The sequence below is a fragment of the Zalophus californianus genome, chromosome 1 (genome assembly GCF_009762305.2).
Source record: "Zalophus californianus isolate mZalCal1 chromosome 1, mZalCal1.pri.v2, whole genome shotgun sequence".
In the NCBI taxonomy this organism is placed as follows: Eukaryota; Metazoa; Chordata; class Mammalia; order Carnivora; family Otariidae; genus Zalophus; species Zalophus californianus.
The window spans coordinates 60,007,110-60,028,192 of record NC_045595.1 but is presented as its reverse complement, the minus strand read 5'-3'; the positions used below and the strand labels follow the sequence as shown (position 1 = coordinate 60,028,192).

General features: G+C 40.2%; 3 protein-coding genes across 11 annotated transcripts in view; all 3 read left to right on the top strand.

Annotated features, from left to right (window-relative positions):
* Window positions 1-741: 741 nt before the first annotated feature.
* On the top strand, window positions 742-10,283 carry ZNF660 (zinc finger protein 660). Of its 5 annotated transcripts, none has more exons than XM_027584815.1 (5): window positions 742-827; window positions 1,477-1,610; window positions 1,882-1,982; window positions 2,918-3,012; window positions 7,277-10,283. In XM_027584815.1, exon 5 carries the CDS (start codon window positions 7,455-7,457, stop codon window positions 8,445-8,447), a length of 993 nt encoding a protein of 330 aa, XP_027440616.1. In that variant the 5' UTR covers window positions 742-827; window positions 1,477-1,610; window positions 1,882-1,982; window positions 2,918-3,012; window positions 7,277-7,454; the 3' UTR covers window positions 8,448-10,283. The 5 variants fall into 5 exon arrangements, with proteins under 5 accessions (XP_027440616.1, XP_027440618.1, XP_027440615.1 ...); XM_027584817.1 differs by lacking the exon at window positions 1,477-1,610 and adding an exon at window positions 5,605-5,832 and having other exon boundaries at window positions 793-827; XM_027584814.1 differs by lacking the exon at window positions 1,477-1,610 and having other exon boundaries at window positions 793-827.
* The window catches only part of LOC113917169 (zinc finger protein 197), a 32,491-nt gene continuing 19,086 nt past the window's right edge, over window positions 7,679-21,083 (top strand). Inside the window, exon 1 of one of the 4 annotated variants that reach the window (XM_027584801.1) lies at window positions 7,679-7,800. The gene's annotated coding sequence lies outside the window, so the exon portion shown is untranslated. Of the gene's footprint in view, window positions 7,801-16,045; window positions 16,159-21,083 lie in introns of those variants that run through there. The other 3 variants (XM_035721979.1, XM_027584799.1, XM_027584800.1) reach the window with 3 other exon arrangements.
* The window catches only part of ZNF35 (zinc finger protein 35), a 42,183-nt gene continuing 37,167 nt past the window's right edge, over window positions 16,068-21,083 (top strand). For both annotated transcript variants that reach the window (XM_027584812.2, XM_027584811.2), the window contains exon 1: window positions 16,068-16,158. The gene's annotated coding sequence lies outside the window, so the exon portion shown is untranslated. The remainder of the gene's footprint in view (window positions 16,159-21,083) is intronic.

Below are 21,083 nucleotides of genomic sequence, written 5' to 3'. Positions count from 1 at the left end.
AACAAGTTTTTTGGCTTCTTTTGAATCCAATAGTTAATAAATTTTGGATATGTGGGAAGAAAAGAAAAAGGTAAGATCATGTCATTCTTCAGTTCCAAAACTCTCCAATATTATTACTGACACATCCAAAGCCCTTATGGTCTATAAGGTCTGAAATGTGCCCTCCCACCTCCCTCCTGATTCAAGGACTTCACTCCTGATGTTCCCTCTGTTAGGAATACTCTTCCCCCAGATGTATTTATCATTGCATCCCCTGACTTGAAAGTAAGCCTTATGAGGCAGCGAGTTCATTTTCTTCACTACCTCATCTGCAGTGTCTAAAACAGTGACATACTAGGCACCCCATACGTATTTTCATATGCTACCAGTAATTGGGAACTGATCCTGGCTTTGAGGCTGAAAGGCGCGGGATTTGTGGAAGGAAAGATGACTTTTCTGGAGCAGGGAATGTGACTTCAGGGAGCCTCTCAGATGGAGAAAGGCAGCCTGGCCGCCTAGTTGGTTCCTCTTCCCGCCCTAACCACGTCTCCTTCCCAGGCTCTACCCCTTCTAGAGCCCTCTAGAGTTAATTGGAGGAACTCTCCAAGCCCTTTCATCCTCCCAGTCAAAGGTAGGGCAAATACTCTGCGGGAGGCGGGGTCGGAGGTCCCGCGAAGCCGGCGGACTGCTGAAGGGGCGGGAGGATCGAACCTCCAGGGCACAGAGAGGCCAAAACCTCCAGATGCCTAGAAGGGCCGGAGGGTAAGATTGAGAGTTAGTGGGGAGTCAGTGACGCAGTTCCTTCTCCGCTGTGTTCCAAGATGTGGGCCGGGCGCTCTCGGTGAGGGGTATGTGGCAGCCTGGCGTGGGGGTTCGGTCCGTGTTCTGGGAGAGGGTGGACAACACTGGCTGGGACCCAGACCTGCTTCAACGCAGCCCGCTGCGGCGACGGGGAGGAGATCTCTCTAGGGGTAGTTGAGGGCCTCTTCCTCACCTCGTTTGGTGCTGTCTCTTTGTCTGGGGTCTCGTCTCCCACACAGCGTAGCTGCTTGCTCTGACAGGGCTGATAATGGTTATAGAACTTTGTCATTCCCGCTCCTAGCCAGCAGGCCATCCTGGTAATAGCAGTCCAGATCCCAGCCACGCTCAAAGGACTCCACAACCCCGATTTGAATCGGATCACCAGTCTAATCCCAGCTGTGTTCCCCGTGAGGAACAGAGTTTTGCAGGAGATTACTCATTCATTCATTCGTTCATTCAATACTTATTGAGCATCTACCAAAAAGTGCTATGTCCTGAGGTTACAGTGTGGACAAAGAAGAGGTATTTTCTTGTAGGGAAGAAATGGAGCAAGCTTGAAGGGCTAGAAGCCCAGTCTGGGAATCTGGAGGGGTTGAAAACACAAAACGGATTTTGAGGGCAAGTAATCCTAAGAACTAGGTAATCGTTAAAAATAAAGAAACAAGAAAACATTCACCTTTTATCCTCCTTTTAAAGACTTAGGTTTTCCTCTCTAAAGATACTTGACTCAAAAAGTCCCCTTCTCATCTCCCTGCTGGAAACTTCGGCTGGAAAGCAGGATTGCAGTTGGAATGCATTTTGCAGTTAGAGAAGACTATGGAGACTTTTAGGTATCAAACAGAACAGGTGAAAAGGAGCAGCTGTAGTTTAATGGAATGAGGATTACCTTCAGACACAGAAGATTTGTCTCCCACCAGCTATACGACCTTTGGCAAGTCATTCGATCTCTGGGAGCTGCATTTCCTCATCTTCAGAATGGGAATTCATCCTTACTGCTCACAGTTCCTTAGGAAAGGAAGTTGCCCAGGGATGGGACACTGCCCTGAGTGTCTGCTTGGAGTTGAGCTCTCAGAGAATTCAATCATTTCTATCTGTTTACAGTGATACAACACTCCATTAAGAACTTCCTCACCAAACCCAAGGAAGAGATCAGGCAAGATTTGTGCTGGGCACATCCTTTGGAGTGAGGCTGTGCTGGGCAGGTGAGATCTATACCGTGAAATTAGTTATCTGGGGACAGGAATCCTGCTGACTAGAGGAAGGGGACCATGGCTGAAAGGGAGCATTTCTGGATGGCTATTTATTGAGGAGGAGAGAAGCAGAGAAGAGGGAGTGGGGCCTCTGGACCTTGAGGAGTACATTTTGGGGATGGGAGGAAAGGTAATATAGTTGAACTCAAATTTGGGTGTCAGGAGACTTGGATTTGAGTTGCAGCTTTCTTCTAAGTTTGGGGGTTTCCCCATCACTACATTTTGATAGAAGACACTGGGAGAGCTGGGTGATTCCTTCCAGCTCTGACATTCTGAGAATTTCTGAGTAGTTAGATGGTCAGTATAGAATTGGGGGCCTGTTGGATGGCCCTGTTGAGACAGCATTGCCAAGATTGTAAATATACTGTCATGGTGTTCAGACAATATGAAGTACAAAAAGGATGAACAAGTGGAAGAGGGATGGTGGTGGTCATTGTGTGAAGAATGCAGTTCTTATCATCCCTGCACCCAGATAGAATTAGAATCTTGAACTTGTTTAACATTTCAAATCACAAAACATTTACTGAGCCCTCTTTGTGCTAGGTACTTTGTGGAATTCCACCCATGAATACCATGGGCCTTGCTCTCAGGGACTTAGAGCTTAATGTGTACTTGTGAGGAGGAGTGACACAGACATACACCCAATTAGTTCTAGTATAAGGCAACTCTAGTTTATATTACAGACTTGTTATGGTGTTTTTTTGAAGTACAGGAATTTCTGTATGGTCAAATCTATCTGCTTTTGTTATGATGTCAGGCTTTGTTTTATGCTTAAGGCATAGGCCTTTTGCTTCCTGAGACCAAGTAGTCCCCTGATATTTTCTCCCAGTTTTTTTTTCTTTCAATTTTTTATATTTCATTCATCTGTCTTCTCTGGAATTTTTCAGGTATTCCCTCTTACTCCTCACTCCGTGACAGCTAATCAGTAACCAAGGACCATGTGACTACTGCTCACAGAAACCTGAACAGGCAGGTGCTACTGGTGAGTTAAAGGAATACAACCTCCCGAGGTAAAACCTCTTTCTCTTTCTGGGAATAGAACTCTGCCCTTTGTGAGTTTCTCACAGCCTGAAGTGAATGGTGGTCCTAAGATCAGAACACTCACCCATCAGTCTCAGGGATTTGTAGGTCAGAGATTTGGGGGGCTTCATTTGTTCTCATCCATTTGGCAGTTGTCTCTGAGATTATGCTTTTATTCACAGTTGCTTGGATCTCTTTTAGTGTCCTACTGGCCCTGTCCCTCCTTTTGCTTCTCCAGCCAGGAGTTCACCTTTCTCCTAGTGCCTGGGAATTTTTTCAGGTTTTCTGAGGGAATTTCCCATCCAGTCAGGCAGAGGACAAATCGTTAGGTTTCTTTTTGACCAACGTCTCCTCAGACTGGCCCTCCCTGATTTTCTGATAAGTCTTGCTTCCTTCTCAGGTCCCCCAGAACCACCTTGGGCTTCCTTATGGCACATCCTTGTGCATTTCTCTTTCTCCATTCCTGCTCTTCTAACCAAAATCTCTATCTCAGTGAGCTTCCTTTGTCCCCTCCATCTTATTCTCAAATTTGCATTCCTGACATATTCTTCCTCTTCTCATCTAAAGTATTTTCCTACATCTTAATCTTTCTTAGGGACATTACCATTGTTGATATTCAGACCTGGATCTGATAACCTTGAATTCTTTCTTTTAGTCATCCTCTGTGTCCAGTCTGATACAATTGTATGCTTTCCTGGAAATTGCTGCATTTCATTGTTCTCTTTCCTATCATCCCGGATTAGGGTCTCACTATCTCATTCATTTGTTCAGTCATTCACAAACATTTATCGGATACTTAGAAAGTGGCAGACCCTCTAATGGTCACCCATACTGCATTCCTAAAGTTGTCTCCCAACTCATTTCCCTTCCTCCATTTTTTTTTTCACCTCTAATCCATCTGGGCTAATTTTCCTAAATCATTTCATGTTTAATTGAAGTATAATTGATATACAATATTATACCCTAAAGCGTTCTTTTCCTAACACCACTTTTAGGCAGGATGATATAAAATATATTGCCCAGACTGGAATATTTTTGTGAGTTAAGGGAACCACTATTAATAATGATGCTAGAAACTGTATTCTTGACAAGTGAGAGTGAGAGAGGAGAACGAGGTAGAAAAAAAAATGTAGAGTGGGGAAAGAAAATGAGGATGGCTTGTTACCCATTGACCATTAAATTATATTGATATGTGCCCCATAATTTCAGTGTTCTGGCTCATATCATTTCAGGCAACTTAATTCTTACATTTGTTCATTCAAAAAAAATTTTTTGGTGCCTGCTGTATGCTTGGAACTGTGCTAGATGCTGGGAAGACAAAGGTAAACAAAATGAATAAAAGCCCCACCATCATGAAGCTACGTGATAGTGTAATCGCCCACTTATTTCTGAGTACACTGGCCCTGTGCAACCTTCATTTTTTTTTGCCTCCCCCTCCCCCATAAGCTTCTTTTTGAGGAAACAATTCCTTCATGTTCTGGGGCTCAGCCAAAGGTTTTCCTTCTTAAAGCACCTCTCCCCGAGCATTCCTCGCCCCAGTAATTGTTCCCTTCCCTAGCACCCTTCACCTCCTGATTGGGTACTTTGTAAATCTTAATTTGGTCTCATTTTTCACCATTTACTCCACTGTAAGCTCCTGAAAGGTAGATGTGATATTTCATGCTTCTTTTAGTGTGCTCAGGCTGCCATAACAAAATCCCAGACTGGGCAGCGTAAACAACAGATACTCCTTTTCTCACAGTTCTGGATCCTGGAAGTCCAAGATCAAGGTGATCACCTGATTCAGTTTCTGGTGAGGACTGTCTTCCTGGCTAATAGATGGCCACCTTCTTGTTGTGTGCTCATATGGCTATCCTCAGTTTGTTGGGGGGTGGGGAGGCAGGAGTGGAAGCAAAAGTGAGCTCTCTTCTGTCTTATAAGGACACGCTAATCCTATCAGATCAAGCCCTTATGATCTCATTTAACCTTAATTACCTCCTTAAAGGTCACATCTTCAAATACAGTCACATTGGGGGTTAGAACTTCAACATATGCATTTGGGGGGGACACATTCAGTATGTAACAATGCTTTATTTTATCATGTCCAATAATGGTATTTATTGCTTTTTGACGGAGCCATGTAAATACCTGGCTATTAAGTTTCCACAGACACCTCTTTCTTGAAAGCCACAATACTGATCTTTACCGTAGCAGCTTTTAACAATAAAATAGTTACTACAGTAGCTAGCTAAGACGATTTAGATCAGTTATGCCTAGAAATGAGACATGCTGGAGTTGGCTTCAAGGCATTGTCTCATTCTGAATCTCTAAAATGTTTTGTTCTAGTAATTATGGGGATCCTCTAAAGTAATTTCCCAACTTTTCATAAGAAATACTATAAAAAGAATTAAAAAATAATACAAGTTAGCAGAAGACAATTTGCTAGCAAAATGAGAGGCCTCTATCATATTAATTATATAAACTTACCCAGCTGTTCATCCATCCATTCATTCATACCACAAATAGTTATTTTCTACTTTTCTCTAATAATGCTTTTTAAAATTTTCCCTGTTAGATCCAAAACAGAATGTATGGAGTAGAACACTCAATAATTACTACTTTAAGACATGTATGAAGAAAAGAGTTTCAGAGAAGATTACACATGGAAAAGAAACTCAGAACCATCAACTTTCTCAGAGAACTCTGGAAATGGCTTCATTTACTGTTCTACTCTGCTCTGCAGGCACCTGGCTTCTCACTGAGTTTCTTCCTCTTTGATTAGGAGAGGTAGCAACAGCTGGATGTGAGTGTGCTTCAGGATCCTGGCAAGAATCCACCCCCCTGCCACCATTTTCTCTGCCTCCCCTTTTTATCTTGAGCACAGATTTGTATATATGTGTCCCTGTATGGCATCAGTGGCACCTGTATTCCTGAAATATGATCTAACCTCAGTTGGAAGCTCTCTTCCTTTCTTGCTGGTCTTGAGCACTCACCATTGGACATGTTCCTCCTTCAGAGTGTGACTCAGCTTATGAAAAGCTTTGAGACAGTGGAAACTGGTCAGACTTTTTTGAAAAGCAATAGGCAGTACTGCAAAAAAATTTCATTCCCTCTGACCCAGTAACTCCTTTGTGGAACTTTTATCCTAGGGATATATTTCATTAGGAAGAAAACTTTGCATAAAGTAATCATGATAGCATTATTGAAGTGGTTAAACTGCAGGGAGCAACAAAAACATCTAACACTAGCAAAATTGTAGGTAAATCATAATGAATTCAATTGGTAGTGTATTATATAATCATAAAATGATCTTATGATGATGAAATAGCAATGTGGAAAATTACATATGGTAGGATGCAAAATTATATCTACCGTATATTTGTAACCGTATATACTATAAATATGGACAAGTTTGAAGAGGAACATAGTAAAAAAACATTAATTATGTGTTAATATCATGGAGTCATCTTTCTGTTTTCTTTTATGATTGCAATCCCTTTCTGTATATCCCAAGTTTCATGTCAAACCCGTTGGGAAGTTCCTGCTCATTCCTGACATCAGTGTCATGTATTGGCCCGTTTTGGTTGTGCTGTCTCCTACTTTCACCCTTTTGCCAATGTTAGATACTTTACCATTCTACCATGCAAGGTCTTATCAGAGCATGGCCTTACCCTGCCATGCTTTAGCTAGCCCTGTTCCCCAGCTCAGCCTCTCAGGTTTGCACAGTAGATTGGGTGATAGCTTGGTGGGAAGCAGACAGACTGTTCTTCTAGTACCAGAGCCTACTGGAGCCTAGTCACACCATAGCCTATTCTGTAGGGACTGCTCTGTAGCTGGATCCAGCTGCATGTGCTCAGTCTGTCTGAATAGGTCAGCAAGAACTAAAAGCCAAACTGTTTTGAAGAGCTACTGAACTAAGGATCTTTCATTTCATTTTTTCTAGGGACCAGATGAGGAGTTTGATGGCTCCAATTCTGGGAGTAGAGTGTGAGACAGGAGGAAACCTGGGTGGATTTTATATTACTCATTGCTTATCCTGATGCTGGACCTGTTGGGTTCCCCTCCTATCTTTCCATAAGCCTTTACCTTGGCCTCTGGGTCTACCCTCATTTTTCTCATCTCATTTTTGATCAGTTCCCTCTGTCTTTGAACACTTCCTCTTCCATGTGAGACCTTGTGGTGTACCACATCTTGTTATCTTTGGATAGAGAATAGGTGACATGTGCAATTTCTGTTTCTTCTGTCAGATCGTGGAACTGGGACTGAGGAGGTGTTGATTCCAAAGTATCATTCCTGAAAAATCAGGATCTCACACTTTCAAGAGAACTCCACAGAGGTGATGCCAGGGAAGTCAAAATTTAGAAAGCTCCTCTGAAGAGAAAGAGAAGATTCAACAGGCCACTGTGATGCTTCAAGCAAAGCAATATGAGAAAGACAAGAAGCTTCAGGCATAAGACAGCTAAAGACAATAAAACACTTACAGAAGTGAGTGAGCAAGAATCTGAAAAAGATGGTAGTCAGTGCTTGGATCCTGCAACAAACATGAGAGTTCAGGCTGAAAAGAAACAGTATGTATGTACTGAGTGTGGGAAAGCCTTTAGTCAGAGTGCAAATCTTACAGTACATGAAAGAATACACACAGGAGAGAAACCCTATAAGTGTAAGGAGTGTGGAAAAGCCTTCAGTCATAGCTCCAACCTTGTTGTTCATCGAAGAATCCACACTGGACTGAAGCCCTACACATGCAGTGAATGTGGGAAATCTTTCAGTGGTAAGTCACACCTCATTCGGCACCAGGGAATCCATAGTGGGGAGAAAACTTATGAATGTAAGGAGTGTGGGAAAGCCTTTAGTCGGAGTTCAGGTCTTATTTCACATCATAGAGTTCACACTGGAGAAAAGCCCTACACTTGTATCGAGTGTGGGAAAGCCTTTAGCCGTAGTTCAAACCTTACTCAACATCAAAGAATGCACAAAGGAAAAAAAGTTTACAAATGTAAGGAGTGTGGGAAAACATGTGTTTCTAATACAAAGATTATGGACCATCAGAGAATTCACACAGGGGAGAAGCCTTACGAGTGTGATGAGTGTGGAAAAGCTTTCATTTTAAGGAAGACCCTTAGTGAACATCAGAGACTTCACCGTAGAGAGAAACCTTACAAATGTAATGAATGTGGGAAAGCTTTTACTTCTAACCGAAACCTTGTTGATCATCAGAGAGTTCACACTGGAGAGAAACCCTATAAATGTAACGAATGTGGAAAAACCTTCAGGCAGACTTCTCAAGTTATTCTACATTTGAGAACGCACACTAAGGAGAAACCCTATAAATGTAGTGAGTGTGGGAAAGCCTATCGTTATAGCTCACAACTTCTTCAACACCAGAGAAAACATAATGAGGAGAAAGAAACATCATAAATAACATATATTGTCGTTTGTAGGCCTAATTGCTACTTTCTGGAAAAACAATTTTTCATTGTTCTCAACCTTAATTCAATTTCTAAGACTCCATACAGGGAAAGTAACCAGAAGCAGACAAAGATTAACAGAGGGATATTCATGCTAGCATCATATATAACTGAAGGAAGAGAACTAGATTTTCAGTAGTATAGGGTTTAAATGAATGATAGTCTATCTACATGATGGTTTTGCAGCCATTATAAACATTCTTAAAGAATATTTAATGTCATGGGGAAAATTATTTGTATGAAATGGAAGATAAAAAACAAATTTGATCCAAATTTTTAAACATTTACCTATAGGAGAAAAATGGGAATGAAATAATACCAAACCAAAACGTTGACAGTGATTATCATTGGGTGATAGGATTATAGGTGATTTCTATTTTCTTTATACTTTTCTATGCTTCTTAGATTTTCTACAAGAATGTAGTACTTTTATATTCAGGAAAGAAATACAGTATTTTTTAAATGCAGTGAGTATGTGCTCATTTTCACTCAGCAGTGTTATGCAAGTCATGTAGAACATGGACCCTAAACTCATGGGATTCCACCCTAATACTGGCAGTTGGTAGCAGTGGGAGCATGAGCAAGTCATTTCCTTTTAGAGCCTGTTTCCTGTTTATTAAATAATAAACACCAGTCGTTGGTCTTTTGCAGTTTTAAAATAAGCTGACTTTTTTTTAACTCTTAGGTTAAAAGAAAAACAAAAATTTATTGCATTCTTCTTTCCCACAGTTGTAGAAGGCAGGTAATAGAGACTTCATCTTTTCAATATATATCTATAAAACCAGAAATAATAACCCCTTATGAAACTGAAACAATTGCAGCTGCATAACCTGTAAAGATGTCAGCATAATCTAAAATGAGGGGAAGACTCTGCCTTCTCATGTACAGTTTAGTAGCTTAAAGTGTGAACTTTGGGATCAGAGATACGTCTTCTGATCCCAGATCTGCCACACATTAGCTTGTCAGTTTTGGACAAGTCACTTAACTGTGCTGAGCCTTAGACTTATCTATAAAAAGGGAATAATGACCTACCTAACAGGGTTGTGAGGATTTAATGAGATAATGCCTGGATTGTGTGACAAAGCTGGCCCATAGTAAATGAAAATAGCTCAAGTATGGGACATTGGAGCAGTGTTTCTAAACTCTCAGAGTGATTCAGGAAAAGTTTTACCTAAGGTAGCATTTAGGACATTTTCAGGTGTAATGAACACAATATCAAGTGCTAGTAGCTAAAACCTTAAGAACATTGATTGCTTACTTATGGGGAAGTCTAGAGGTACACACTTCCAGATTTGGTTTGGCAACTGAGCAATTCATCAAACTTAAGTCTTAACTCCCTAATTTTCAGCATATAGGCTTTCATTTTTTGCAGCCTCCCAGTTGTCAGATGTTGGCCATAACTGGAAGCTCTTAACTGCAAGCTCTTCTCTTCACACAACTCTTTCAGAATCAGGAAGTAAGGAAAGGAGCTGAGGCTTTCTGATCTGTTTGCTTTCTCCCTTTTATCATTGAGGAAGCCTTTCTCTGGAGAAGGGAGGGATGCTGTGCAGTCAGGACTGCAGGTGCTCACTTGCTTCCTCTGCCTTTCTTTCTGCCTTTCTTTATGTCCAGCCCTTTGAGAAGGCTTTAACCCATTTCAACCAGTGTTTTAAACTTCTAAGTCCTTAGCTCAAAATATATCTGGGTACACTTAGAATCTGCCCATTCTTTTTTTTTTAAGATTTTATTTTTATTTATTTGACAGAGAGAGAGCCAGAGAGGGAACACAAGCAAGGGGAGTGGGAGAGGGAGAAGCAGGCTTCCCGCAGAGCAGGGAGCCCGATACAGGGCTCGATCCCAGAACCCTGGGATCATGACCAGAGTCGAAGGCAGATGTCCAACGACTGAGCCACCCAGGCGCCCCAGAATCTGCCCATTCTTTTTTTTTTTTTTTTTTTTTTTTTTTGCGAGAGAGAGAATGAGAGACAGAGAGCATGAGAGGGAGGAGGGTCAGAGGGAGAAGCAGACTCCCCGCCGAGCAGGGAGCCCAATGTGGGACTCGATCCCGGGACTCCAGGATCATGACCCGAGCCGAAGGCAGTCGCCCAACCAACTGAGCCACCCAGGCGCCCCGAATCTGCCCATTCTTAAACGCAGTCACTTCTCTTTTCCTAAGCCTAATGCCATTTGTCTTATGCATGTAGTGATTATTGTTATGCCATTCAATTCTTACAACATTTGTACAAGAAAATTGAGTCTCAGTGAGATTAGGTGACTGACTAGTTAGTGATTGGAGCCAGGATTTGAACTCAGATCCAAGTTTTAAATCCATGCTTTCTTCTTTATACCAAAGTGCCTCTGCCCATCATGGCAGTTGTATATGTGAGTGGGAGTCCAGTTGGGACTTTCTTGAGTAGACATCTCTATGAAAAGCAATTGTATCTGGATAATTATTTGATCATGGTTTCATAAGGAAGATACTATATCTTCTCTGAGTTCTATTTACAGCTTATCTCTGTACCTTGTAATTTAGTTTTAAGGATTATATATTTCTTCCTTGCTGTTACTAGAGACGAAGCAGAAGGTTATGAAGGGTATAGTTGTGTGAAAAGGGATTGTTTGCTTTTGTCCTATTTCGACAGGATAGTGGCTTACATTCAATTTTGGGATGTAATTGTCCCTCTTTGTATGGTTATTCAAAAACCTTTGCAAGGTTTGGAGGTTAGTCCCTCTTTGTATAGTTATTCAAAACAAGGTTTGCTGCATTCAGGGATAGGACTATTGGGTAGGCACTTCCCCAAGAGTCTGGGTGGATACAAGGGTAGGGTAATCCACATGTGGCAGTGGGTTACACTACTGCAGTAAGGGTCCTTCCGTCATTTTTCCCTTGTCGCGTGTCATTTTGAAATTAAGGGAGGTGTTTGTAATTAGTATCCCATGCCTTTTGTCATGCCAGCCATCCTCACCTGCTGATTACCTATGTGGAGACTCCCCATGACTAGTGTCTACTGGTGGCCAAAACTAAGAAAATAGGCAGTTGCTTCTTGTATGCCTGTCAGAGGTTATTTTTTGAACATTTATTATTACCAAGCAGATTTGTTGATACTTCATAATACTAAGCAGATACTAAGCAGGTATTCTCTGACATTTTCCTATCACTGTCTCATAGTGTCTGAGATTTCTTTCAAATAGGCTTTCTTTTTCATCTTAAAAGATTTTTGTGATCTTCAAGAGTAAATACCTTCTGGAAGGATACTGTGTCTTCTCAAACCCAGCAATCTGAATATAGATCTTCACATATCTTGCCCCAGGCAAGGTAAGATAATAGACCTTCACCCATTTTCTAGGCTGATACTTGTCTTGAGCTGCAAGAGTAAATGCTGGTAAGTGGTCCCCATGTCCTTTCAGATAAATATTCTGCAATATAATTTAAACTGATTATCCACATTCCTCCAGGGACTTTTTCAACACTACCAGCTGTTAACCTCAGTCAGAGTTTAATTATGCAGTTCTTACCATACTTTCATCAAACTTAAGTCTTAACTCCATAATTTTCAGCATATTGGCTTTTCAAGATGCTCTCTGGATTCAGGGTCTCCTTATGTTTTTTCCAGCTTCCTGTGCTAATGGAAACCTGGTTGTTCCTTAATAGCAGTGCTTCCTCTGCAACCCCTCAATTGTTAGTCTCCCTCTACCCATTTACCTCTCTTTATTGCCATTTTTTCTATATTCTCCATCAAAAACCCAGTTCTTTTGAAATATATATCACTAGACTACTCTGTATTACCCATCCCTGTTTTTGTTATCTACTGACTTCCTGTGTACTCACACTTACTCATTTATGTTTTTAGTACCCTGAATATTCTGGAGGAATATGAAGAGGCGATATTTTTAGCCATAGACATCCTGGTTATGTAGAATTGCTCTTGTGTGGAATAGAAATATATATGTCTCCTTTTAGTTGAGATAGTGTGAAATAAAATCTCATTTTATATAGCCTTGATTAAAGGGAAATATGAAAGGCAATGAATTCTGCATAGAGAGAAGAGTGTCTCCCTAGGTTTAGAGATATTTTTTATTGATGGTGTGTACTGTATTAATTCTTACTTGGAACTGAGAAGAAAATCAAAACCAAAAAGGACTTTAAATAGCTGAATAATTCTGTTGCATTTAAATCCCATAAGACTAAATTTCATTTTAGTTCTGTATCCTCAGTAACAGACTTCTTTTTTTTTATTTTTCCATTAAATATAAATAATTCCATTTAATATAAATAAATAAAATAGTATGCTTGTATTGTTAGATTGTTTTCAGAAACTAGAGTGTTTTTAATCACTTCTGATGTCATAAAACTTTTTGCAGGACATAGTTATAATTCCTCCAATAAATCTGTTATTATTGTTATAAATATCACTGAATTTTTTTTCTTGTTGCTTCCTTTGTTCAGAATGGGAAGAAAACAGTTCAGTTTGCTTTTCTTTAGGCAGCTCTTTTGAAATGAAGTGATATGGCTTATTTCTGATTTAAACGCAACATGAAACTTGTTATTTTCATACTCCTACTACATAAATGAGAGCTCTCTAGCCAATAGAAAATGTCCTGTAATTTCCTTAGAGGACTTGTACAGCCGGTTATTGTCCCAGCTCTTTCTCTGGACCCATTTTTGTTTCAAATCTTTACTATTATATAGACCTCAGATGGCTATATAAAACCAGCCATGTTCCCTGACTTGTTTCTGCTCCAGAAAGTAGGTTTATGAGTGGTGTAAAGAAGATGGCGGACTCCTTTCTGGGCAACATAGATAAGGACCTGACTAGTTCCCACTCTTCCCACTGACCATTTAAATGCACATGGCACAATTTGACCACAGGGATTATAGACATGCAAAAGCTATAACCAGTCTCTGAAACTAAGACCAGTGGACTCCAGATTTGGGAACCACAAGAGGTAACAGCACACATACAGATCAATTTCTGAGGCCCACCAAATCTGGACCAGGGTCCAGGGATCTATATAAAACAATACTTTTGCAGTGGGAATTGAAGAAAATTTTTCATTAGGATCCTAGACTGTACATGACTACTGTGATGATTGTCCATTTTTTCCCTCAGAAGAGCCTATAAATTACAAAATTATTGAGACATACACTAAAGTTTGTATAATCATGACAAATTAGCAACCAGTTTACAGAGTATGAAATAAAATGCTGTCACATTTGCAGTGTTTGTTTTACCACAGAATTGAGCAGATATTCATATCTTTAAAAAAGGTATAATAGAACAGTACAGCAAACTAGATAATTGTAAAGCCCTTTGGCTACAAAACAACCTAGAAATTCTGGGTAAAATTTAAACATCCTTTTAAAGGACTTGAGAAGATGAAATAAATGCACAGAGCCTAAAATGAAGAGGAGGTGGAAGCCAGCAAGGTAAGTGGGTGGTGATACCTTGGGTGCTGTGAGGCAGTTTGGTGATATTGGTCACCAAGGGACATAGATTTTATCTGCTGCAAGGGCAGGATTTGAATCTGTGGGCTTGTAAGAGGTGGAGAATTGGAAGTGAGATTTCCACAAGAAGCCCAGATGTTAAAGGGCTATACCCTCAGTGAAAGCATGCATTAGAAAAAAGTCAACCAGGAGCAGAGGAGTACATCAAGGAAGGTTGTGAGATTTGTCATGGGCTCTCAGTGGCAAATAAAAGTCTCACTAATAATTATAGTCATGAGTCAATCTTAATGCTGTTACCTCTTGTGGTTCCCAAATCTGGAGTCCACTGGTCTTAGTTTCAGAGACTGGTTATAGCTTTTGCATGTCTATAATCCCTGTGGTCGAATTGTGCCATGTGCATTTAAATGGTCAGTGGGAAGAGTGGGAACTAGTCAGGTCCTTATCTATGTTGCCTAGAAAGGAGTCTGCCGTCTCCTTTACACCACTCATGAACCTTAAGGTTCAAATTTGGGAAACACTAAACCAAGAAAGTAGTATAAAATTAGGTATGCACATTTGCAAGTATTCATGGAACAGTTATTTAAAACTTAACAAATTTTTTAAAAACTGAGTTATCTAGTTGTTTTAGTTTGAGCTTTTCAGGAAGTGTACATAGACAAAGGATAATATGCAGCAAATTTATTGGAGAGTGTTCTTGTGATAAATACCTATAGAGCAGGGAGAACACTAGATGAGTAGTAGGAGAAGTCATCTGAGTTGCTTCAAACTTGGTCAGACCGGGCTGTCCTTTCAGAACTGTGTAGACCAGAGGCGAGAGGTCTAGGCCCTTATACCCCTTCATCAATCAATCACTGAATACAAGCTCCATCACACCACCCAAAAGGGAACCATGATTTTGGGTGAGGTAGACTTCTTCAGTTGAGGATAGTTCCTGTAGAGAACTTACATTTGAGGGCTTTCAGCCTGCCCCTCTAGTGGGTGGCAACAAGATAGTCTCTAATCAGACTGATACATGAGTGTTCACAAAATTGGGCATTGTGGAAGGACACATTCTTATTTGAATATAAAATGTTGATTGTAAGTTTAGGTTTCTCCAAAAGCAGAGCCTGACACAAGTCCTTAGGGATAGGTAGGTTATTTGGGAGGTGATCCCAAGAAGCAGAAGGGAGGCAGCAGGCAGAATAAGACAAGCAATAGAGGACAAGCCAATAAAGTGTGAATTGAGTGATACTACTGTGAGCAACTAAGGCTCAATCTCACTTGGTGCCCCCTAAGGATCCAAGTAGGACATAGCTGAGAATTTTCTTGTCAAAGCATGGGAAACTTGGGCATTTATGCACCAGTTGTTATTGCTCATTCTTTTAGGGTTGCCCTTGGGGCTGTTTTTCTCACCCACTTCTTCCAGGCAGTACCTGAGACCTGGCTGGAAGAGAAAGCCCTGAAGCAAAATAGACTGAGTTGTCATAGTGCACACTACAAGTGGAAGGCTTGTCAGGATGGATAGAAGCATTCCTCAAGAGTTGCACAAAAATTACAGGTCGGCAGAGGTGACTGTGGTATAGAACACAGATGGCATATTCTTCAGGTAACAAGCAAAAGCTACTTTTAATATTTGACTCAAAGAATTTAGTGTCAAGAAATAATCCCTTCACCTGTGTAGTAACTACTTCCATTATTTTCCAGTACCCCCAAAAGTATCTGCACAATCTCTTGGACTGGGAAGGGCCTCAGTTACATTTTGTTCTGCTTCCCAGCCACTTCTAAGGCTAGGAGATACTAGATTGATCTCGGGACTACTGCCTTTGGGCCTCTCCAAAGCATAGTGTACTCAAGAGCCATGACCTTCTATATATAAGTCCAGGTGGTACAAGCTAAGATAGTAGGTGCAACTCATTGAGGAGGTAACAAGCGTCCTGAGGGCCCGGGCCCTGTTATTCATCTATGCATCCTTCAGGTCTGGAATGCAACAGCTCCCACCAGTTCGTTGGAAGAAATGAAAACCCGAGGGCCCAGAAGCTCAGCCATTCTCGCCTCCTCCGGCAAAAACAAGGAATCATAGAGATGTGGCTTCCCAGAGAGCCAGGGATGGGAGGGGTTGATGAGCAACCGGAAGTAGCGGTACCCACAGGTCAGCCATTATTTTGAGCTTCAGCCGCCGTTGGTTCCTGTGTCATCTCTCGGCGTCCTGGGGGCCAGGCAGCGATACCCAATTCCGGAGGCGCAGCGGGAATCCCCGGTGAGCGGGGTGGGCTCGGGTCGGGTAGGCAGGCGCGGAGGGCGGCCCGGGGTAGGGGCTTAAGCTCCGTAGAGCTGCGCAACCCTCGCTGGCCGGTCCCCGGCACTGACCCCCAGCACGGTCCCTCCTTAGCTCTGTATTGGCGTGGACGCCCTGGGCTCGACTTGGGCAGATGCCGGTTTGGGGAAGGTAGTGAGGGCAGTACGTCTGAATCCGTGTGTGTCAGTGGTGCTCGAGTCAGACAATGAGGACAGCTGCCTCAGTAGCCAGGCCTTTCTGCTTTTCCTCATTCTTTTTTGAGGCTGGTAGAGAGAGCTTGAGACTTTCTAGAGCGGTGGCAACCAGACTCCTAGGGACTTTTTTTTTTTTTTTTGGTAGGGATGGAATAATTTCCATCTTTTAATTTTGTATTATAATGGTATTTAAAAAACAAACTTACGCCACCCATACCACCATTACTTAAGGGAGTATATTTTAACGCTAAGTACTGACACTGTAAACTCAGAATAAATGCCATTCTTTGCAAGAAAGGTCATTACCAACCTCTATCAGTGACTGTGTAGTTACTGTATTTTTCGTTTTACAGTTTGCCAGATTAAATCTTTATAATGAACTAGCGTTTGTAAACTATTGCTTTAGAATGAATGTTGATTGGCTTTCAGAAGTCTTTAGATGGAAGTATTTTGGACTTTTGGAATTCGATTTGGTGATTTCAGAATTTGCTCCCACAACTTAACCAGTCCAGTGGCCTTGAACTGCTTAGCTCGCCTGAGCCTTCTTTTGTTCTAACTTATAGCTCACAAGCCTTTGGTGAGAAACAAACTCTATGTTTTAGGATTTATTTGTATCTGTGAAGTAAGAGTAAATAGAATTCTAATAATTTACTATAGAAAATCCTTTTTCCCCCAAGTTTTGTTTATCTCAAAATAAACTTTATTCTTTAGAGTAGTTTTAGTTTCACACCAGAAAAACACAGAGATTTTCCATATACTTCCTACCTCCATTCATGCATAGCTTTCCTCACTAATAACATCCTCCACCAGACTGGTACATTTGTTAAAATCAATGAACCTACATTGACACGTCATAATCACCCAAATTCCATAGTCATTACATTAGGGTTTACTCTTGGGTTATACATTCTGTGGGTTTGGACAAATGTAAAATGACGTGTATAATGTAGCGACCATTATAGTATCGTACAGAGTAGTTTCACTGCCCTAAAAATCCTCTCTGCTCTGCCTATTCATCTCTTTCTCCTCCCAACCCCCGGCAGCTATTGACCTTTTTACCGACTCCAAAGTTTTACCTTTTCCAGAATGCCATGTAGTTGGAATTGTACAGTATATAGTTTTTTCACATTGGCTTCTTTCACTTAGTAATAGGCATTTTAAGATTCTTCCGTATCTTTTCATGGCTTGACATCTCTTTTCTTTTTAGTGCTGAATAATATTCCATTGTTGGGGTGAACCACAGTTTATCCATTCACCTACTGAAGGACATCTTGGTTGCTTCTAGATTTTGGCAGTTATGCGAAGTGTTGTTTATACACATGATGTTTATAATGTTTATACATCTGTGTCCAGGTTTTTGTATGGACATATGTTTTTAACTCCTTTTAATAAATACCAAGGAGCACAATTGCCAGATTGTATGGTAAAGAGTATGTTCAGTTTTGCAGAAAACTGCCAAACTGTCTTCCAAACTTGGCGGTACCATTTTGCATTCCCACCAGTAATGAATGAGAGTGCCTGTTGCTTCACCTCCTCACCAGCATTTGGTGTTGTCTGGATGTGTTCTGATGTATTCTGGATTTTGGCTATCTTAATAGGTATGTAGTGGTATCTTACTATTTTAACTTGTATTTCTCTGATGACGTATGATGTGGAGCATCTCTTCATGTTCTTGTTTAGAATCTGTATATCTTTGGTGAGGTGTCTGTTAAGGTCTTTGGGCCATTTTTTAAATTAAGGTGTTTGTTTTCTTATTGTTGATCTTTAAGAGTTCAGTTCTTTATCAGATATGTATGTCTTTTGCAAATATTTTTCTCAGTCTGTGGCTTGTCTTTTCATTCTCTTGACATTGTCTTTCACAGAATAGAAGTTTTTAAATTTTATCAAAGTCCAGCTTACTATTATTTTCATGATCACACCTTTTGTGTTGTATCTAAAAAGTCATCACCATACCCAAGATCATTTAAGTTTTCTCCTCTGTTATCTTGTAGGAATTTTATAGTTTTGCATTTCACATTGAGATCCATTCTGAGTTAATTTTTGTGAAGAGTGTAAGATTTGTGTCTACATTCATTTTTTTTTACATGTGTATGTCCAGTTATCTTGGCACCATTTGCCAAAAAGGCTTTGTTCCACTGTACTGCCTTTGCTCCTTTATCAAATAACAGTTTTATTTGTGTGGATCTATTTCTGGGCTTTGTATTCTGTTCTATTAATTTATCTGTTCTTTTGCCAGTACCACACTGTTTTGATTACTATAGTTTTATCCTAACTCTTCATGTGTGGTGTCAGTCCTTCAACTTTGTTCTTCTCCTTCAGTGTCATGTTGGCTATTCTGGGTCTTTTGCCTCTACTATAAACTATAGAATGAGTTTGTTGGTATCCACAAAATAACTTGCTGAGGTTGTAATTGGAGTTGCACTTAACTGTAAAGTAGGGAAGAAGTGGCACTTTGGCAATATTGAGTCTGTCTGTGAACGTGGGATAGAAATCCTTTTTGAATGTTCCTTTCCATCACCCCCAGATCAGTTATCAAGAACTGCTCAGTTTTTCTCAATTATTTTATCCCTAGTGCTACTTAAGTTTAGAGCTTAATAATTTGTTTAGACCATTGTAAAAACTTTACTGGCCTTCCTGAGATCTAGTCCTCCCTCCCCCATCATTCCTCCCATATAGAATTTTGACCCTGTTAGTTAATATTTCATTCATGCTCAGAGCAGGAAAGGCCTTTCTAAATATGAAACAAAACTTAGAGCATTAAGAAAAAGATCGGTTGTGTGGCAAAACAAATATAAACAAAGTCACATGAGGTGTATGGTAAAGACATGAGAAAAGGAAAAATTTGCCACTCCTATTGTAACAAAGGACTAATTTTCTTAATGTAAAGAGTGTGTACACATTAACAAGACCAGCAAAAGATATGAATAGGTAACAGAAAATAAAATATAAATGACTCTTAAAAATCCAAGTTAGATTTGGTGAAGGAGTGAGGAGAAAAGCACTCCCATACTGCTCATGCTTGGAGTATAAATTGTAAATTAGTTCAGGCCCAAAGAAGGACTAATTGGCAATATCAAAATGATAAAGTCACAGGACACCTGGGTGGCTCAGTCAGTTTGGTGTCTGCCCTTGGCTCAGGTCATGATCCCAGGGTCCTGGGATCCAGCCCCATGTCAGGCTCCTTGCTAAGCTTCTGGCCTCTCCCTTCTGCCCCTCCTCCTGCTTGTGCATGCACACTCGCTCGCTCTCAAATAAAATCTAAAAAAAAAATTATAAGGTCACATAAATTTTGATCCAGCAATTCTTTGAGGAACTTTTCATGTGTATACCTACACACATGCAAATTGATGTATGCTCAAGGTTTTTAATGATAATATTGTTTTTAATAAGAAAAGATTGAAAACTGCCCATCTGTGATGGAGTAGGTAAATAAATTAAGATACGCCCATATAGTGATACCATGCATCAGTAAAAAGACAGAAGGGGCTATTTGTGACAGGAAAGATTTCTAAGATATACTTTTTTTAAAGATTTTATTTTTAAGTAATCTCTGCACCCAGTGTGAGGCTCAAATTCATAATCCTGACATCAAGAGTCCCATGCTGCACTGACTGAGCCAGCCAGGCAGCCCTAAGATACATTGTTAATTGGAAAAAGGAAGATGCAGTGCATGATTCATGGTGTTTTGTGAAAAAAAGGAAATACAAAACAATATATATTATACTTAATTGTATAAACATAAATAGCTGGAAAGGTACATAAGAAACTAATGCAGAGAGGGAAACTTTACACAGTATGCATTTTATAATTTAAAATTTTGAACCAATATTACCTATTTAAAAAAATAACAAGGAAAAATATAAAGTAAAATCTCTTTACTGGATGCATATCACATACAGTACATGATTACTCTCTTGTTCTGCCTCTTAAGAGCCTTTAGAATTTGACTTCTGTTTATCTCTTGACTCTACACCTACAGCCTTGTCTCCAGAGTTTACCTCCCTTCTCTGGTTTGCAAAGCATATTCCTTCCTCCCTCCCTCCTTCCCTCCCTTCTTTCCTTCCTTCCTTGTAAAGTACATTTCTAATAGAGCTGTATGTGCTATTATTCCCATGCTTTTGAAAATATAGTTCTCTCTTCCTGGAATGGCTTGCCTAATACTCCAGTGGTCTTTTTATTTCTCTTTAAAGTCCGATCCAGAATAACCTTTCATGAATTCTTTCTGTGCCTGTATGACCTTCTATTAATTTTATTTATATACTATATCGAAATTGTGTTTACATTTCTGCCTCCTCTGCTTAGTTATAAACATGCTCTGTAAAGGCCCAAGTTTTAAATAAAATTAATGAGGGTGCTTTCATGTCACTGACAGTGATGTAACTGTTATAATCTCAAAAGCTTAAAACTGTTTGTACCTTCCAACCCAACAATTTTTTTTCTGGGAATTTTTCCTGAAAAAATAAGCAGAAATGTAACCAAAAATTCATTAGCAAGGATAGTCACTGTGGCCTAATTTATAATAGGAGGAAATAATGAATAATTTAAATGTCTAACAACAGGGAAGTGCTTAAGTATGAATGGGCTCATATGCTCTTAAAATAATGATGAGGATTATATTAAATATGTTTACAAGATAACATGTGAAAAGCAAGTTAGAGAGATGTACTGTTGGTTCCAATCTTGTGATCCAAA

Excerpts from the sequence above, each read along its gene's own strand:
- ZNF660 (XM_027584815.1), top strand. The coding sequence starts at position 7,455 with ATGAGAAAGACAAGAAGCTTCAGGCATAAGACAGCTAAAGACAATAAA.